This window comes from Cephus cinctus, unplaced genomic scaffold (genome assembly GCF_000341935.2).
Source record: "Cephus cinctus unplaced genomic scaffold, Ccin1 Ccin1_scaffold0008, whole genome shotgun sequence".
Taxonomy (NCBI): Eukaryota; Metazoa; Arthropoda; class Insecta; order Hymenoptera; family Cephidae; genus Cephus; species Cephus cinctus.
In genome coordinates, this window is record NW_014332759.1 from 133,584 (window position 1) to 154,527 (window position 20,944).

General features: G+C 37.2%; 2 protein-coding genes across 24 annotated transcripts in view; both read right to left on the bottom strand.

Annotated features, from left to right (window-relative positions):
* Positions 1-97: 97 nt before the first annotated feature.
* On the bottom strand, positions 98-4,776 carry LOC107274564. 2 transcript variants are annotated; one of them, XM_015753854.2, is made up of 6 exons: positions 3,070-4,776; positions 2,639-2,686; positions 2,101-2,277; positions 1,417-1,555; positions 993-1,124; positions 98-505 (listed from the first exon to the last, which is right to left on the bottom strand). In XM_015753854.2, exons 1-6 carry the CDS (start codon positions 3,260-3,262, stop codon positions 343-345), a joined length of 852 nt encoding a protein of 283 aa, XP_015609340.1. In that variant the 5' UTR covers positions 3,263-4,776; the 3' UTR covers positions 98-342. The 2 variants fall into 2 exon arrangements, with proteins under 2 accessions (XP_015609340.1, XP_015609393.1); XM_015753907.2 differs by lacking the exon at positions 2,639-2,686 and having other exon boundaries at positions 3,070-4,775.
* A 136-nt stretch (positions 4,777-4,912) lies between these two features.
* Positions 4,913-20,944, bottom strand: part of LOC107270569 (chondroadherin) — a 43,457-nt gene continuing 27,425 nt past the window's right edge. For 19 of the 22 annotated variants that reach the window (XM_025090036.1, XM_025089925.1, XM_015746375.2 and 16 more), the window contains one exon: positions 4,913-10,322. In XM_025090036.1, the coding sequence (XP_024945804.1) occupies positions 8,488-10,290 (1,803 nt within the window). In that variant the 5' untranslated portion in view covers positions 10,291-10,322 and the 3' untranslated portion in view covers positions 4,913-8,487. The remainder of the gene's footprint in view (positions 10,323-20,944) is intronic. The other 3 variants (XM_025089841.1, XM_025089591.1, XM_025089430.1) reach the window with 1 other exon arrangement.

Sequence of the window (20,944 nt, forward strand, 5' to 3'; positions counted from 1 at the left end):
TATTTTCATGATCAAATATTTTCAGCTAATATCCTTATTTGAAAAGACAAACAATTATGTCCCTCTTTATGGATCGGCAAATCAGTGGGCGAATAGATTTATTTAGAAAGAAACTGAATTTCAAAAAGAAGTGGAAATAATTTATTTATAGAATAATAAATATTAAATAGTATTTCTTAATTTTAGGCAGCTATTTACACTTCCGAATGACTCATTCTCCTTTTTTGCAGCAGTTCAAGTAATTTCATGAATTATTCAAGACTCCATCGCTTTCTCGTATTTGTCATATTAATTAATCTTAACCTTGTAATTTTATTAGTCTATCTAAAACTTTTGGAAAACTTAAGATGAGCCAATAACCTTCCGAACTCTTCCCACTGTTCTCCTCTTCCTTCTTCTACGCGTCGTTGATTCCTTGTTGGCATCTTCACATTCCGAGTAAAGTTTAGCACACTCGTTAAATTTTATGTCTTTGCCTTCCACTCGATATTTCTCAAGTCCATATCTATAAAAGAAAGTGACATCCGTTTTGATTAGTATAACAAAATACAATTCCTTCAAGACTAAATAGTATTTGCCACCCTGAACACGATCAAAAATATAAAAATAGATTGCTGTGACATAATAAAAATGCATTTTATGGATTAGGCTTTCAGAAAAGAAAAAATATTTTAAGTGTGGATACTGGACATCCGTAAAATTTAATGTCTTATCAACGAGATTCTTTCAGCGACTTGTATTCTATATACAGTCAACCGTGCCGTCATCAAGTACGCACAAATCTTACTCTGCGATGGCAAATGCAGAAGATGTTCTCCCGTAATAAATTATACATAAATATAATTTATAATCAATTAACTATTAGAGAAACAATAATAATAGACAAATGATAATTATTTATTCTGATAATTATATATTTATTACTCATTGTTATATTCTCTTATCTTTTTCAACAAGTACAATTATACAGAGGATAATAAAAAAATACTTACGAGAAGAATTGCATTGCATATTTCAGGACAGGAATTTTCTCCGTTTTTTTGTCCATCTCGCAAACGAAACGTTTTCGGCATTGATCGCTCTCAATTTCCATTGCGTTAAACATCAACTCTGCCATGTCCATACTAAAATATAAAAATTAGTATAAAAAACCAGCCCTCTCACATAAGACTTAAAATTCAAAGCATAAAGTAAATAGTCTGGTTAAGTAGATTTTATTTTTGCGCAATTAAATTCCATGAGAATAATGAAATTATGATAACTTTAATTCTTTCAATAATTTCAAGAATCCAATTAAAATAATGCTCCCTATTATACTGATAGAATTATCTATATAATATTAGTATTAGACATTTTAGCTAGTATTTAAAACTCGCCAATGTCAGGCAATTGCATAATCAGGTAATTAGTACAAACCTTTTCAGAATGCGATAAACAAAATTTGTATCGATGTAATTGTCAATGAAGCTTCTTGCATAATTCTCTGTTGGCGACCAATCACTCTCATAAGAAGCGTAATGCTCGTTGTGTTCCTCTGGTGGAGGTGCCGAATATCCTGAAAAAAATTTAAACATAATATTATAATTACGTCATAAACATTTACCACGTATAGTTTATTATCTATTATTACTATATTTCTATATACATCCTATCTGTGTATTCATGGATTTGCAATAGTATACAGACTCTTGCCTCTAAATATTCCTACTCAACGGCGCTCGTTTTTGCTCGTTAATGACATTTTTAACAGTGCCAATTACTGTCCAAGTTTTTCGTTGATATTTATGCAATTACACATAATGCTCGAAAGCCAAGTGGGCCCTACATTTCAACGATATTTAATAATTGTATAATATCTCTAATACCAGTCATTTTTAAGGAATGAAAACTTTTAATAATTTAATATATCAATCAAGATAATCAACATTTCAAAAAACGTTCCAAATCTAACGATTGCCCACGCGGAGACGAAAAATATTATAAACATTTGCTTAAAATTGCAAAAAGTTTCCTTTGTTCTTGTGACTTTTTCCAAAATTGATCAATCTTTTTATATCAGTTTGTTTTTTCAATTGCGATATTTGACAAATGTTAACTTACCCAATCCATAGGCTGGTTCGTGAATGACAGGGCAGTCTTTGTTAAAGTAGCCTGCGTACTTCAGTCCGCCAAAGACTTTCAGCGTGAATCCAATAATGCCAATGACAGCAACGACTATCAGTATGATCTTGATCTTGATCGCCAGGAAGATTGCCAGGCTTTTTAGCCCGCCCCCAACTGCGAAGGCGATAGCCATCATTACCATTTATTACCCCACGGCTTTGAATTATCATTTTTGTTGATTAGATATTTTCTGAATGTTACACGAGTATGGAAAATCGTTATTTAATGTCAACAAAAAGAGAATAGATATATGTAGGTACGCCAAAGAAATTCTAAAGAGGATTGCTAAACGATGGATTATTATTATACGTAATTAAATAAAAATAATTAGCCAAATCAGCGATAGCTAACTGAAGACAAAAAACGTATAGAGACTAAGACCAATTAGTCGAAAAGTTTTGTTTTTTTAAACGTTTTTTTTCTAATGGCTTTTAAATTTAGTCAAAATGAACATGATTATTGTGCAAATAATTACAGAAGCCGTGATGGGGTAGATGCACGATACTGAAACCGGACATCCTCGCTGAAAATTCGGAAATTCCGGAATTACCTATCATTTATGGATATAAAAATATTTTGTCCATCTATAGGTCATTTGCGATAACAACAAGTTACATATATGAATATCAAACTAGTATCACCGATTAATTCCCGAATGCAACCAATATATGTATTTATTGTCTGTTTAAACAGTACGCAGTCTAATACTAACACCATCATTCACTGTTATCAGTTGCATCTACTTGTAAAATTATTGTCAATGTATGTTACTATCACTGGACTAAAAACTGTTGGTTTATTTTTTATCACACGAATTTGATATTTCGTTTCACTTTCAATTACGCAAGGTGAATATATATTTTGTTCACTTCAAATTACGCATATATGATGATTTTTTCAACTTACGCAAAGAGAATGGATATTTGTGTTTATGCTTCAAAGGATGAGGCCCTTTTTTCGACGTGAGATCAACAATATCATAATCGTCATCGTAGTCATCGTCGTATTCGAGAGCTTGCTTAGCAGATGGCGCAGGTTCCTCAGCGACGATAACGACTGCGAGTATTCCCAGAAGTATTAAAACGCGCAAAGAAGTCATGACGAGAAAAAATAGCAAAGTAACTTACTGCCAAGTGAAACAGCCCGAATATATAGAAGCCAAGGAGGACCTTAATTCCTATGACAAACAGGCTCGAGCTACTTTTCGCTTTTTACTCGGCCAGTAACGACTTTGACAAATATTTCCTACCATGCGCCTCTTACGGAAATTCAACGGACTAAATTGTCTTTCTTTCTACATTTCTTGCTTGATTAACAGAGAAAATTACTTAGTTCCTTTTTTTCTTCACGGCTCTGTCTTGACTTTATGAAGTACTTACGTGCCATTTTGAAAAGTAGTGTTAGAATCTTTTATTACACGTTTACATCGGAAAGTGTTAAATAATCATAAATTTTGAACGCAAAGGAAATAAGAAAGATCTGTTTTTCAATAAATAAAGAGTACACCTATGTTCAGAATGGATTTTCTTGTTCCAAGTGGAAGTATAGCATCGATGGTGGTTAGTCACTATATATTTTTAATATATTATCTGTTTCCAAATTTTGCTATTACAGACTATGTATTCCTTGCTTAAACTTTACTGCCTTACGTAAACGATTTTTCATATTCTATAAAAAAATATTTCTCAAAAATATATATTATTGTTGACGAATAGACTTGAATTCATTTTAAAGGGTTGAAACAGACCCAATTAATTTCAGATGTAATATGTATCTACTCGCTCACTTCGTGCTACTTAATCTCAGTCACTTGTAACTATGTAATTCCAGGAATGAATGAATGACCCAAAAAGTTGACATATGTATTCCTATTCAAAAAGGACACTAAATTACAAATGCATGTCATTAACAATAGCCGTAATCATGAATTTCAGTATTGTAGTACTTGAGAATCCTTTGCAATCAGTACCAACCTATAAGAGTTTGTCATACTTGCGTATTCATGAGAATTCTTAAGTGAAAATTCCCGTGATTTTCGTCACTATCTATATATTTTAACTTTGGAGAGATTTTTGTTTTTATATGAATTTTATCCGAGTCCCTTATGTGAATTCAAATACAATTATACTTGGTTAGCATTTAATTAATATACTTAGACGGAATTAGCATTTTTATATATCTGAATACTGTAAAATTTATGAAACTGAAATTTCAATGATAAGATTTCAATAGAGATGATTCTTTGTCTTTCGTATCATGTGTGTCACTTGTGTATATAATACCTATCAATTGACTCCCGTTATTCTTTAGAGATCCGACTATGGCGCACCTAACCTAGCAATGTGTACCATTTCAATATCCACTAATTTGCGGTTTATTTGAATGCCCATTTATGAGGCCCACATTTCATTTCTGGGTCTGACGATGATCCGAATAGAGGTCAGGGTCACTTTAATACATTCTATCAATATCAGTACCGATGTTACTATTGCAAGTAATCTGTAATATAATTTGACTTTCCGTTAATAATTCAGCCTCTATATATCGGACAAAGCATTAAATTGTGTTATAAATTAATATTTAAAAATCCATGAAGAGAATTATTAAAAATACTGAAATATATGTGCCAAAAAATCCCATAACGACCATAATTATTGTTACACAATTTTATCACATTTAATTCTTATATGGATATTTGATTTTGTATCAAATATATATTTTCCAATAACAAATATAATCTAGCTCGAATACCAAAGGTTTTCAATTAAAAAATCATGAGACATTTACCATTTGTAATGTCAAATAGCAGGCTGACCCTTTCATATTGATTTAGAGAAAATAGATATTATTTTGTTTTACTTACCGTAACAAGACAAAGGGATATTGAATGGACAATAACACGACAGAGGTTTTGACAAGGACAGTTACGCAAAAAGACAAGGATTGGTTTAACCGTTACAGCCCCAAAGAAATCAAAGAGACCCCACAGTTTGGTTTCTTTATTTTACATACCCAAGTGATTAGATTTTTGTGTGCCTTGAATTATCTCGATATTTACTTTCCCCGATTAAACCAATTACTTTTTTTCATTTTAATTCGAATTTTGGGACTGAAAAGGTTAAAGGCAGGAAAACATTGAAAGTAACACAAAAGCAGACATTCCAGCCAATAAAGAAAAAAATCATGAATTCTGCCCCAGCGAAAGAAAATGAATTTCGTATACCTCGAAGAATGTAAAAAATAATAATAATTTGGTAGTCCAGTGTTACTCAATATACAATATAATTTTATTACACGTTACTCAGCGTTATATTATGTAAACAGATTCTGTTTCTTTATATGCAATGGTACGAAACTTTAATATACTCGCTTAAAATACCCTATGCATTATGAATGTATTTATGTATTTATGTAAGTATAATATGTATGTACGAACTGTATGCGTGTATGATGCAAGTTTCTCGTGTGTATATATAGATACACAGAATGTATCAAAGATCCTCTTGAAACAATTTAAATTTCCCGCCTGTTAATTAGTCATGAATTATCAAGAGAGTAATCAGCGAATATCTTCCTCGCGTTAAATTCTCAAAAAGAGAAGGATATTTTGTTTGCTACTAGGTAAATTTGATACAAACTGTATATATACCGAAGGAGTATAAATATATGGACCCAAACAGAGGTCGTTACCTCACGGTGGGCCTCAAAATACAAGCGAAGTCACTACCCTTTCCGTAAGCATCGATCAAGGAAAAATTAGTTCGATTGCATTTAACGAGTTATGCGCAGTGCACTTACGCACGTTGCGTGCAAGATCCATAAAACTGTGAATAAAAGAAACAAATTCATACGTTTCACCATTGTCTTTAGTACAAGCCTGACAACATTTCTTCGTTACGTCATCAACTGTCACTCTTCACTTCTTATTCTTGATCTTAAAAAAGAAAACCATAGAAAATTGACGTATAGATAAAAATAAAATGATTTTTTGGAATTGGATTTTAGAGAAAAAGAAAACATAATTTTCGATTTCTCAAAAATAGGATCCATTGTCAATGCAACCGCGCTAATTTTTCTACGAGCATACCTATACGCTACTTAACATCGTTTAATTTTGGCAAAAGACAGTGTGCTCTTGAAAGATGAGGAGGGAGTGGGCAGAGAACGCCATAAGAATTGGCGGACGAAGAGAAGACCGCTGGTCAGAAAGAACTCGAATGGAGAACAGTCAGATTAATTGGTAGTGGAGGAAGGGGCGGGAGAGGGGAGGCTGATAGGAAGACGAAGAACGAGAGATAAGCTAGCGAATTTTACACTGAGGAATAAGCATGGACAGACAGACAGTCGGTTGGACGTACACGTGGGACGTGAGACGCATGAGACATATATGTACAAAAATACTGAGGGGGGTAACAAATGCGACGAATCACGAGACGATGCTGGCCACGGCCTTTAGAGACAAGACTGGAATGACGTCATCGGCGAACTACGGAGAAGCGCGAAGACTCTCGAACTACCTTGAAAGATATTGAGAATTCCAAAGGACATTGAGACGTAGTCTCGGTGGTAATCGAAGCTAAATGTCCCAGGGCAATATGAACTACAGAATATCCTATGAGAGACAATCAATCCGTTTTGCTGAAACTTGATTTTTTTTTCTCTTTAATTCCTTTGTTCTAGAAGCCAGGCTGTTCTTTAAAAACCAATCAGAATATTGAGTTAATTGAAATTGATTTATCGTCTTTCGTTGCTCCATTTAGTTTTGAATTAAAGAATATACATTTCATACAAAAGTCATTCCGAATGGACGTTATGTATACTGTAAGAATTGAATGGTTACGTTAAAAGCCAATCTGTGGCAACTTCGGGTGTATTTCAAGATTTACAACGAGTGCTGCATATATGAATGTACATTGTCCTACTTTTTTAATTTCGTCGTGTATCCGATAAGGACGCAACGATATCCGCAGTACCCGCTATAAATTTTGAAGCATCATAAAATTCCATAATGAACGCATCCCGTCATTCGGTGCTTATCGATTTCTAACATTTAATATTTCAGCGTGCAGAAATCCGACATACATGAAAAAAAAGGAATTGAAAAAAAAAATCAATGACTTTTTAGATCATCGAGTTTCGCGGACATCGCATTTAAAGCTGAAAAACACTTTTTCATCACAATTCAATATATTTATAAGATAGTGCTTTCCATACTAATACAAAACGAATTGACTATCCTGCGTGGGAGAGCCTGTATATTGGTATACAAGAGAGACACGATAATTGTATTTATTTCCAACCACACGTTGCACAACAACGAAAGTACAAAATAGCCGCGTTCATGATTATCATTAAGAACATGTAAATTTGTACAATCGTTACAGAATCCACGGGCTGGAGATAAATGCAAAAGTCTTGTTCGCGCTCGTATGAACCACCCTGTATATATTTAAAAGTCACTCGTTACGAAGGTTACGGCAACGATGGTCGCATAATTCGAAAACATAAGTACGTAATTCGTACTGCTTCAGTATATTTTATATCCAAAACGTAACATCATTATCTTAATATGTATATATATATATATATATGTGTGTATGTATAAATTAATAAATATATAAATATATTTATATGCATGTATGTATAATATATATATATATTTATATGTTTCCGGCATAATGTTTGCTATTGTAATAGAATCTTATTTATTATTGCTTCAATTTACATGTTTTTGAGCCTATTTCTCATTCTCCCCCTACCTCCCTCACCCTCACCAGACTTCTTCGCACTCTCGTACATGTATATTCATCCGCCCATTCATCTACACACTCGCGATCATTCGCACGCTCGTATTCATACACTCGTTCACGCGTTCACTCGTTTTATTTGCTCGTGGGATCCTGCGATTAATTTCTGGTCTCTCTCTCCCCTGCAACCGGCTGGTCCTAATCTCCATATTGGATGCTGCTGTTGCTTTGATTCGATTTGCTACTACGCAGAAGCGTTTATTACTCGCCGGTAACGAAAACATGCGGTTCTCCTGCGGTAGCACCAATATCGCGGAAGACATATCCTTCTCACCAAATCTACGAGGTTACAATGTACAACATACTGACTGTACTGTGACACACGTGTAAAATCGTCAAAGTTAACGGCGATCTTGAAAAAAAATCAGAGCCAACGAATAAGATCGACGTTAAATCTTGTGAACGACCTTGCATGGGCCTAGTTGTATTTTTTTTTTCATTCAAATTCCTCGAGTCGTTTTGAATTTTGTAAAAATTAAAAATCAAGGTAAAGACCATCGTCCCTCCACGAAGCCCTTCAGACAAATACGATGTGAGGTTTCTGCTTGTGATAATGAAACGGGGCTTCGTATTCATAGTCCAGAGTCCTCGGGCGAATCTGGGCAGGAGTTTGCATGTGATAAAGCGAAAGGACCTCTGGTGCTTCGTCCTGTAACGTCACTACGTCGGCCACAGCGTAAACGCCTTCCTCTTGTCTATTATCCGAATTTCGTGACCGCGGCCGCGTGAATTGAGGCACGTCGTACACGTTGGCATCCTTGTTACGAAGGTAATTCAAATTTCCCGGGGTTTCGTAACCGGCGATCAGTCGGTGACTGTAGGACTCGGTGCTCTTGTCGAGTCTATCGCCCTGACCGACGTACACGAGGAGCTCGGGCCTAGGTGCGGTGTACGTTGATCTCTTTCGACGTTTCACACGAGTGACGTGTACCACAAAAGCCAATATGGCCGCCGTAGCGGTGACGCAGCCCGCAGCAAATAGGGACAAATAGAGTGGACTCAATCTGCATCGCAACGAACTTTCTGGCAGGGAGACCAAAGCTTTTCCAAAAAACTCTTGATCGGCACACAGGACGTCGTCAGAGTCGATTTCGAGTTTTGATTCGTTACGTCGCTGCTCCGAGCGAATGACGTTCCACAGCCAATGTAGGGAGCAATTGCATACGAATGGATTTCCACCGATTCGTAAAACCGCCATATTGTCAACTGGGAAGTGGGTTGGCTGTAGGGTCGCCAAATTGCAACGTCTCAGAGAAACCCTTCTGAGGTGTCTAGCACCGTAAAGTACTCGTGCTGGTAATTCCGATAGATTCCTATTACCGTCGAGGATTACTACCTCCAGGTTGACATTGTCGGCGAACGCTCTTGAATTTATCTTCTCTAAGTTGCAGTTCTCGAGCTCGAGATGGCGCATCTCGAAAAGGTTACCGAAGGCTATGCTGTCCAAGCTAGTCAAGGGGTTGCGACTCAGTACGAGTGCCTGCAAAACGTTGAGGCGGGCCAGGGCTGGGGTGGGCACGGTTTTCAAGTTGTTTCCAGCCAAGTCAAGATGGAGCAGACCCGGTAGACGGTCGAAGGAATCTACGGAAACACTTCTAATTACGTTGTTCGCCAGACTGAGAGACACCAGAGCCGGTAACGAGGGTAGCGCGTCATCAGCCAGTTCCTGGATCAGATTGTCCGAGAGGTCGAGTCTCTCGAGAGTCGATGGTAGGGCCAAATTAGCACCAGGTACTTCAAGCAGTGAATTTCTACTGAGAATTAGACTTCTGATTCTATGGAGATTCTTAAGAAGACCTTCCGGCAGACTTGTGATGGAGTTACGACTAAGATCAAGATACTCTAATTCACTAGTGTACTTGAACGCTTGCTCCTCCACTTCCGTCACATTGTTCGAACTCAGGTCCAACTCCCTGAGAGCCGCCAATCCTTTGAGAGCATTTTTCGAGATGGTCCTGATTCCGTTTCCGCTTACGTTCAGGCTCGTTAGTCGCTGCTGAAGTGCAAAATTGTCCGAGCCCAGTGTGTGAATTAGGTTTCCGGACAAGTCCAGACTTTCGAGGTTTCCATAGAAGGCAAAAGTTAGGTGCAAGCTGGCCACCCTGTTAGCCGAGAGGTCGAGGTGTCGCAATTCGGGATTCAGTTGGATCGGAACGACGTCGAGGCCAGCCGACGCGCAGGACACTCGCAGTGCCTCGTCGTCGCAGCGGCAGCGGGCCGGGCACAGGCCCTGCGCTAGTCCTCCCAACGTCGCCACGCCGAGAACTATCGTTATCGCTGCCAGCAGCGCCCTCTGGGAGGCGCCCGCCCGTCCTGCCATTCCATATGAGCCGTTCCACCTTCCCTACTGCTCTGAAAACAAAAGAAAAGTACAACGTTACATTATATCGAAACTTCAACCTTTTAGTTATAGGGACTTTTAAAGAAATCTAATTAAAATTAATTCATATACCATACTTCTAATATTTTACGGTATTCGAATTGACTCACTGTTTTGTACTGCAATAAATATACGAATCCATTTGCGATTCAATTTGACAAAACTTTAGTGGTTTACATGAAAAATTAACCAATTCGTAAACGTCCTTTACTCTATTCAACCAAGAGCTTTAATTTTTAAATAATATATGTGTATATAAATATTACTGCGACAATCGATTTCTTGTTAATTGCATTTTTACAGAACTACGTCGTCATAGCTGCAATTTGCAGAGTGTGTCAACACGAAATGATTTAACAAGCTTGATGTTAAAAATGTTTTTTCTCACGGCCAGGAGAAAATACTGAAACGAAGCGACTCGTTAGCACGTTGCTCGTCGAAAATGATGATTCAAGCGTAAAACGAACGAGGGGCTAATCGCTCGAACGAATCGAAAAGGTAGCGCGAAAGGTAGCCACGTGGTGCATCCGGGTCGACCTATTTTTACGGGTCCAGGAACAAACAGAACCTCCAAAAAAAAAGTGAAAACCGGCTCCACCAGCAAAGCAATAGAGCAGCATAAAACGGAGAGAGAAGAGTTCAAGGAGAGAAATGGAGGCAGAGAGAGAGAGAGAGAGAGAGAGAGAGAGAGAGAGAGAGAGAGAGAGAGAGACAGCTTTGCAAGCTTGCCTTTTACGTTTACCTGTTATTGCACAAAATTGCTCCGAGTCTATATACGGGTTGCAACTTTTTACGTTTTTCTTTCTATCGTTTCGCCACATTCGCCGTTCAGCCAATAGCACAGAGTTTCGTTTGTCGAGTGTGACCCCCTTCCCCTATACGAAGCATTCGGACGCATCGATAAATTGCAAAAGTTTGCCTTTCGAATTCTCATTTTGCTACAAAAAATATTAAATGACATCTTTACAATAAGCTAAAGAATTCCGTCTCGTTGCAAGCAGTTATCTCGTTAAATTGAATTGAAGAAATTGCAATAATTTTAAACTTTCAAGGAGGTTCACTCGTATCAGAATACAACAAAACGGCGATAGTAGAATTCTGTTTGCTTAGGCAAAAAAGAAATTGTTAGTATTTTCAATAATGAACTATCAAGCAAAAATCGGATTCATGCAAATTTTTTCTTTATCAATCGTTGCGCAATTATTTTATATAAGGGAAATGTGTATGCGATGACATATTTTTTCGTGTTGTTCACTATCCCGTCTCAAACGTCTTTCCCCTACGTTCAAAGCATTTCTTTCGAAGTAGAGCATCTTGTCGTGAAAAACTTAGCAACCTGCATAAGCGAATTTTAAGTATAAAATTTATTTCTCTGCAATTTATGTAATTGCGAAAGCACGGAAATAGCGTCTTCATTAGGGCATCGTCTTTATTTTCCTCCTTCAATAGTCTTTCTGGGTAAGTAGATTTATGTCATACATTTATATCCGAGATATACTTCGCACGGCAAAACAAGCTGAATGAAAAATTAAGGACAGTGTCGCAATTCCTTTCAAATTGGTAACGCGTGGTACCGTGATTTGTGAAACTGACGATCAACTCGTTTATAAAACCATGACATTCGCGGCACCGACGTTAATGGAAAAAATTCATTTGCCAAATCGAAATTGCATTGTAGGGGAAACTTTTCGATCTATTTTTTTTTTTAATTTGATACACCGCAGATAAATTCATTCGAAAAGAGTGCGCACGCATGTGCTAATGTAATCGGTCAAAAAGTTTTCATTCTCGGGTATCGTTACTAGTGAAAAGTTCCTTGGTGACTTTTAAGTGCCGAGAACCGACGAATCACCAATAAAATCAGTCGGCCGCCATCGTACGTAAAGCTTTGAAAAAGGCGAGGAACGAGAAGTGAAAATAAAATAAAGTACAAAAAAGATTATGAAATTCAAAAACAAAAAACACTATTTGCCAGGGTATTGCTCTTTTATCCATTGATAACTCATAGTGTATTTTAATGAAACTTGGAAATTGATTAAAATGCACTGCAATATCCCGATACGAAATTAAAAGGTAAAATAAAAAGTACCTAGTACAATCTCTTTGGTACCAGTGTAGTTATATGTATGTATGGTAGAGACGTGTGTTCAATTTTTCATCGATTTAGCAATGCAAACTTATTAAATACGAACTGTTTCCGTGTCCAAGGGTCGCGCAATATAAATGGAATCTCCTGCTAAATTCTGGTCGTGCTTTACGAGAGGAGGAGAGCGGATTAAAATGCTTCTGGCAACCTCGATAGAAGAGCTTAAGGAGATAAATAAATAAAGAGAAAGAATTTGGCTTTCTCTCAAGACATTCCTTCGTTGATGCCTCTATTCGAAAAATTCGTGACCCGATAAAAATCAAATTTCCCGCTGAAACGGAGTCTATCTTGTTCCAGAAAAAAATGTAACAAATAAACGAAAACTTTTCAATTACGAAAAGAAATAACGTATGTCGCGAGATGTTGATTAGAAAAATCATGTATTTTTTAATTTTCTCTTAAACAAGTCGAAAACTATACATTTAAAATAATAATTAAATTCAATCCATATACACGTAACTTCACTTCCTTTTCATTTGCTTCACCACAGCAAATCGATCCTTACGCATGGATATTTGTTATTTTTTAAATAATTTTCATTGCGTATAACATTAATTGCACATGTAAATTTAAAAAAAATTGTTTTTAATTAACATTTCTTAAGAAGTTAAAGCCTGAACCAATATAACTGATTAAAATTTCACACATTTATAAATATAAAAAAAAATCAAGTAAAACTTCAAAAAAATGTATTATCCTTCAACTTTCGAGATAAAAAAAACAAATCATCTTCAGATAATATCCACTATAAAAATACAATTTTCTGAGAAAATATATTTGAGGTTCTCTCAACGTCGGACTCAACATTACAAATATACAGAACGTATCCCAAATGTAGATTTAAACATGTTACACACACGCATAGAGACACACATACGGCAGAGAAAACGGTAGAAATATACTTTATCTACGGAATAAGAGGAAATAAAACCAAAACGAGGAAAAAAGAGCGAATATCCTGCTTCTTTAAATAACTCTTCATGATAAAAATCAAATCTCCCTAGTATTCTGTAGTTCGTCCTTTCAGCTCCGAGAGGATATTTCCAAATAAAGTGGATTTGCTAATAGAAAGCAGTGAAGAAGAGAGAAAAGGAAAAAAGAAGAACCATCCAAACGTATATCTACCTCGGTCCCTTCAAGAACAAAACAAACGTCTCACTTTTGCCACGTAATGTCCACGATAAAAATCAAATCGTTCACCGCGTTCGCAAGATACAACATAGCGTGTAGAAGAGCAAGAGGAGGACACCACTTCCTTATATAGTGGTCCACTTGCAGTGATACCACATATCTCTGATTTAAGCGTAAGAGGATAGGTGGTCAATATTTTTTTATTTTTTATCCCCACCTCCCTCTTGAATTTCGCGGATAATAAATGGCCGCGTTCCTTATGGCCCGTATAATGTACGGATTTACAGAACCGACTTACCCCCCTCTGTGGCAGACAAAAAAAATTTCACGAAATAAACCACCCATGCCATATGTGTCGTTTCCGAGCGAAGCCAGTGGCTGCGTATTTCTTTTTTACTTCAAGAGGTTAGGTTATGTCCAGGGAACCGGAACAATGTGAATTTTGTAGGAAAGAAACGATATCACGAGTTCTATGTTTTTTGACTTCACGAAATATGCGTTTCTTGAGCTTGCGTCGAAATGGAGAAAAAAAGGTTATTACGTGCGATTTTGTAAATTGCGTAAGAAATGCGTATTATTGAAAATCAATAAGGAAATGTAATAGGATTGAATTTTTTACTGACCCCTGGGATTTTGCTTTTGCGATTATATCTTTCGTATGACAAACTTAATTTATTTTTTTTTTAATATGAATATAATTGGATACTAATATGGATACTAAGAAACGTATAATTTTAATTTCATCAGTCTTTGCTCTCGCTAAGCAGTTAAAGTCAATTGGTATAAATAGAAGAATTTTTCGTATAATCCAGGCACATATAATACGTACGTATACGTACCTGTATAGATATATATATATATTGAACCAAGCATGATTGGTGTGCTATGCTTTTGCTTGTCGATGTTCTGCGCTATTTCAGTTATTTACTACTTATAGATTTCTCATCATTTGTTTCCCTCTCTTGTGCAGGTGACTCGTATCAATTTTCTTATCTTCGAGCGCTTTCCTAACGGAGTTATTTCCTAAAAGAATTTATATCTGGAGTCGTCACCAAATAGCTTAATAAAAAAAATGTACAAAGTACAAGCAACTATTTTCTCAATGAAAAACTTGTCTGTGAACGATAATCCAATTTTTAGAATTTAGTATCCTGCCATTTTTATCAGATAAGGGTCGGTCTACCTTATCACGATTATCATATAGACTCATTTAAATTAAATTCATCTCGATCGTCAAAACTACTGATGTCTTACTTTATATTATATCTTGTTACTGAAATTCCAATTCAAACAGTGAAGATATTCGTACAACTGCTGTCTTCTCGTTTGACATTACTAACCTACATTATCATCCGTGAGATAACCCATCCTAATACAGTAGCGGATTATTGATTGCTTGCCGCGTCAGCGGAAAGGTTTTGCGTTCAGAAATTCAGTGTCAGCGTTGAAAGCATCTTGGAAACGTCGCATCTCTGTTCACTTATGTATATATATAAACGCAGCGATGCTCTAAGAGCTGAGAGTAAAGTTCCAGTATAGCCACAATGAAACCGAATAAATCTTCCAAGTATTCTATACTCGTCTAAAACTATGAACACTGCTACCAATCGCCATGTAAATACAAAGATCAGATTTTTTCTTCTCAAATGTATATTTATTATCACCACATTTCCATTCAAAATTGTTGTCATACTTCATACGTCAATTTCACCTGAAATAGTCTAATAAAACAATGTAAGAGATAATATTATTTCAATATGTCTGAATGGAAAAAAAATAGAAATAACATAACAATGATGGGAAGAAGCACGAAATTCATCAATACGTAAGAATATGATTATTATTAATTTTTAAACTATATAAAATATCGGATCCATAAAAAAATGAATAATCGAAAAAAAAAAACATAATTATTATCAATCTATCTGGTTGTACATCCTGGTTCGTGTAAAAAATTGATAATATCCGCCAGGTTTTGATTATTTCCAGGAAGATATCTCAAAGAAATCTCCCCATCGTTTAATTACCCCTTAAGTATATATTGCATATAAGACGGCAATATTAAAGTCTTCTTGTAGTTACATAACTATGCATACAATACTCCAGTGTATCCATTGTGTTTAATGAATCCACAGTCGTATTCTCTCTGATCTCATCGGGCCTTGCAATTTCAGGGTGAAGAGCTACCCTCTATTATCTCCAGCGGGAGATTGGCAGCGAGTCCTCATGAAATTCTTCGAGCTAATATCAACCTGCCTCTCCTGTATTTATTCGGTCATTCCGCCTGTCGAATTTATCGCCAGAAACGAGCCTGAATTCTCTGCTATCTCCTTGTCTAGGTATGCAGGCTGGGCTGTAATACTTTAGTACTGTTTGGGGTCCACTTATCGCACCCCATCACCCATCACCCCCATCATCATCCGACCCCGTAGATACCACGAGGATCCTTTCTCAACCCCAAATCTCCTTCAACGATAGACGCATAGATTAGAGAGAAAATTGTCATTTAATGGATAATTTCTCATCTAAATATCTATTACGTGACACGAGAACTCATCTTAAATCTTTCCAAGTGGCTGGTAGTCCCGAGCGAATGTATTCAAGTGCGTTCGTCGATTTCAATGATATCGGTAATGTTAGTTTCAATAATTTATAATATTTTTTATTGGCCATAAGGAAGAATCCGACGTATTTAGAACTTATGTCGTGTCGATAGTGAAGACTGTGAGACTATAAAGGTCGCTTATGAATAGATCGGAATGTCCAATGCATTTTTCAATTATCTTCCAGCTTCCAATCAAGAATTGAAATACCTAGCGTGAAATTACGCGGGTAGGTAAGCGCTGTGAAAATGGCAGGCAGAACGTTTCCGAAAGATCAGCAAAACGAGAGTCCGAGACTCGAGGAGAGACTGAACTAGGAAAGGTAAAACGTAGAAACTCTTGAATTCACGACGCGACGGTGAGTCAAAGGTATGAATAAGGATAAGATCATTATAACGGGTGTCGAACTACAAAAATTCAAAACACTTGAAATGCATCATTAACGCAACTGTCTACGCTGCAGTTGGAAGAGCCGCGTTTTGTTATTCAGTTCAGGGGCCCTAGAGAATTCGTAAAAACTGGTCAGGAATGTGCGTTTACAGACAGAACCATTTCGAAACACCGAGCACCGCTGCAGGATACTTGCTGGCAAGTATTTACCAATTTGTCCGTCAACAATTTTCCAAATTTTAAACGAAAAATTCCATGCCCGAAGGCATCGTCCTTCGCCCAATCGATGGATTCTCCCTGCGCTTAAAACAATTTCAGATATACGTATGAAGTAAAGAAAATATTTCAATTTCTAGAGGAACTCGTCGATACGACGTTATCTACGAAGGGTGCTTGTTGCATTTAATTCAGACGTATCTTCGGCTAATCACAAAGAGCGCCGTCAGCCTGTGTAACGTGCCACTGAAAGAGAGAAAAAAAGATAGCGGACTTACCAGGAGAACGGGTCGAACGAGTCGAATTCAACGAGGGGGATAAAAGAGAGAATAATTACGTTCGTAAATACGAAAGCTGATCGATCCCACGTGGTACTTTATCGGTGGGAGAAAAGGCCCAGGGGCATCATTCCAGACTTGGAGTTGGTATCAAGAAATATTAATGGGCCTCGTTAGTCCTTCCGAGAGAGTTTGGCTTTGAGTAGAGCCGCCGGCTGATGCGAAAGACAGGAGCAAAAGACTTGACGGCGGATCGATCTTTCGTCGAGTCCTTTATCTTCTGGACTGGAGATGAGATATGCCCGGAAAATGGCCGAACGTGTCTCGAATCGTTAACAGGGAAACAAACGAGCTTTACGATAAACGACGATAACCAACGACACGCATGTACCAGCTTACGTGCTTTGCCAGGATAAAGGCGACATTATGAAATATTTAATACTGCCCTTCGCTCGACGCGAAATATTTAACGAGACCATTTTGAATACCAACCTGTTCCCGACGATCGTGATCATTTTTCGAACGACTTCGAAATCGAAATGTACTTTGAGCATAATGTAAACATAGAGGAAACGCGATGCGACGCGATAAAATATTGAATGGGCTTGTGCAACGGGGCGTAATATTTCCGGAGTGTGTTTGACATTTTTTTTTTTTTTTCACAGATATTCGAGGGGTTTCAGATCGTGGATTTCTTTTCGAACGGTTTCAAATTCTTTTTAGAAAAGCGGCTCTTTACGGGGAAATATAGGTGGAAATATGTTACGACATTGACTGTGAGATTTAACAAAGCATAAATGCTGCGAGCGTCTTTTAAAATGTTTTCGTATTTTCTCATTCGATCCGATTAGATTTATTCTTCGATACAAAAATATATAGATATACATACCTCGTTTGCAAACACCACTGTACACCGTAGTAAAGAAGCTAGATATCAGTTGTATAGTTTTTATTAATGTCACGATGCTTCCTTAAGAATCAACGAAAGGTATAAAGATAACGAAGAGACGCGCTTAACGAAGTTATTCGTAAATTTCAGGTTTTTATAGGTCGCAGAAAGCGCTTAAGGGAAACGGTCGTTATCTCGGCAAAGTTTTAACGTGAGAGTGAACAGAATCGTGTATTCTGAACGGGAAGCCTCGAGCAAGAGACAGTCGGCTATGAAAACGCTGCCGTGTGAAGCTGCATAAAGCATTTGCCTTTCAGAGGAGAAGTCTGCCGTTGGAATTCGCGTAATAGTCGTGCCGTGAGTCTCTTCAGGAAGAAGATCAAGAGGGACGGTGGTAAGGAAAAAAGAAGCATCAGGCAAGAAAGCAAATAGAAGTGAGTATACACATCTATCTATACATATGTATATGTATACGTATATGTGTATATAAAGATACAAGAAATTTTTCGTATTTTTCTAAGAGCATCGTATCTTAAGAGGATGGCGGTCCAAACTGAATAGCAGCAGTTTCGAGGGATTTAATCCTGGCAAGGAAACAATAACAGCTCGCGACTGGACCAGAGGACAAATAAGACAATTTGCCGGTACATGCATAATGCATGCCCAAGATCGTAACGGCCCGTCTAGCGACTCCTTGTCTATAATGGAATCTGTGCCATTCACTCGAATTCGGCTTGAGCATAAAGTGAAGAAGTCCCGGGTAACGTCTAACAAGGCAGGGCATTCAATTACACCGGTACCAACCCCCCTCGCCCCTGCCGCCGTCAGAGCCCAACTGGGTGCCCTAACTCCCTCCCACCTTCACGCTAGGGAGTAATCCATCCAACCTTCCTATGTTTCCTAATGCTATCTTATTCACTCAGTCACTTTTGATCTCGCCTTCTCTTTCTCTCCTTCTTTTCCTTCCTTACTCTTCTCTTTCTCTGTACGAACGCTTCCTCCTCGCACTTGTATAAGACCAGCTGCACCGAGCTGCGCGTTCTTGGCGGCGGCTTCCCGATCTGCGGTCTTCGTAGTAGCCGGTAGGAGGAAACAGTGATGTAGCAAGAGGGTTGCTGGCCCTTCAGAAGCATGCTCCTCCAACCACTATTAACCATCTCCAGTAACAGGAGATTGTGATATACTTTCGGTTAATGAAAAATGGTCTATGGTAATGTGGCTTTTAATATTGTATATTAACATACAATATTATATATCAGCACTACTTTGAGATATTGTAACGGTAGCTGTGGTATAATATGATACATTTCAGAAGGACATGTAGGATTTAATAGTTGTTGTTAATATGTATGATCATTTTTATATTTTTTCATAGAAAGATTTTATTATGTATTAGGAATGTATGTCGATATATATATATATATATATATATTGGAATTTTTTCGCACATAAATTAAAGTGTTTGCTACATTTTCTGGGGTGAATTTTGTTTAAGGCGTGTTAATTAAAAGTACCGTGGGAAATTTTATTGAGCCACAATTGCCTTATGTGGCTTTACTTATCTGGGATATAAGTTAGTGTATCGAATTTGGGGAATGAGAGTGACAGGGACATAGCATAAACAGTATTAATAAGGTAGAAATATGATAGGCTTTCTCAGCATTCCTTAAGTAGCTCCAGACCAGGGGTAAGGCTTGATCCTAAAGTAGATTCTTAGTACAGCACTGGGCAGCCCTAAACTAAAGCGAAGACGGGCCAAACTTATCCCCAACTTGGCTAACCACCGAACGACCGAGGCAGTAGGCACCCCTTTTAGCGATGGGTTGAAACGACTCGCGAAACCAGCTTCGATTATCCGGGATTCTCCGTTTCCTGGAATCAAGCCAGGATTATAGTGGCAGAATCCTCAAGAGCGATCTCGAGTGGCTGCTAAGCTCAGCGGCCGATATCTTCAAGAGGCCATTCCGAGTTTTCGTGTTTGCATCGCCCGATCTCGGAATTGAGTTTATTTAGGGCTTCGTAGAATTTCACATGTGACTCTAAGAGCGACTAAACGAGCCTACAAATGACGGATATCCTTCACTTGGTTGAATCAATTTGATTTTTTTATCTCACGCAACCTCAACTCAATTTGCGGCAAATACAAATTGATCTAAAGAGAAAAGGATTTGAGAACAAGTTATTTAGCGATGAAATCAAATTTCTTATGTTGTTATACATATAATGATTTTCGTTAAATTTTATTTTTAGATACATTCTCAATATCAACAATAAACACTGTATATATATTTTTTCAATTAAATTCCATGGCACGCAATTGTTTTTAGTTGGCAAACACAAAAAATACAAAAATAATCAATATTTATCCAAATTTAATAGTGGTAGACTGAGTGTCTGAAACTGTGGCATGTCATTGAAAAAAATTATTGCCATTAGACATCAAACGTAAAAATTGTCTACGAGAATAATTGAAACGTAAGAAAAAAATAAAAAAAATATTTTACTCAATTTTAGCATTTTTATATTAAACTCCTATCGCTAAATAAATTTATTCGTATTTTTAAACGGTTCGCATAAGTCTCTGCCGATTCCAACTAACTCAAGATAACTTTTACGACTGGCGCCTATTCCTCCACGTCTGAGGTTACTCATTACATCCATTTACATGGCCGCACGCCCTGATATATTAGCCCACTTAACCGTGAAATATATCCCGATGAATCGGCAAACCGAATTAACCCTGCTGCGAACCCCTATGAGATCGAATCTCGTCTGACTTCAGACCAATTCCTTCCGACGATTACTTTTAACAATACAGCTATTTTGTCTGTGCCATTAATACACCCTATAATCAATACAAACTTACTTGATGCCTGTGGATATCAAAAGTAATTGATCATCTGAAAAGATCAATTTATTACCTCATAAGTTAAGATACGTC

Excerpts from the sequence above, each read along its gene's own strand:
- LOC107274564 (XM_015753854.2), bottom strand. The coding sequence starts at position 3,262 with ATGACTTCTTTGCGCGTTTTAATACTTCTGGGAATACTCGCAGTCGTT. Across the intron at positions 2,278-2,638 it reads TCTACCCCATCACGGCTTCT|TTGGGGGCGGGCTAAAAAGC; the intron begins GTAATTATTTGC and ends TCGCCTTCGCAG. Across the intron at positions 1,556-2,100 it reads CGAACCAGCCTATGGATTGG|GATATTCGGCACCTCCACCA; the intron begins GTAAGTTAACAT and ends AATTTTTTTCAG.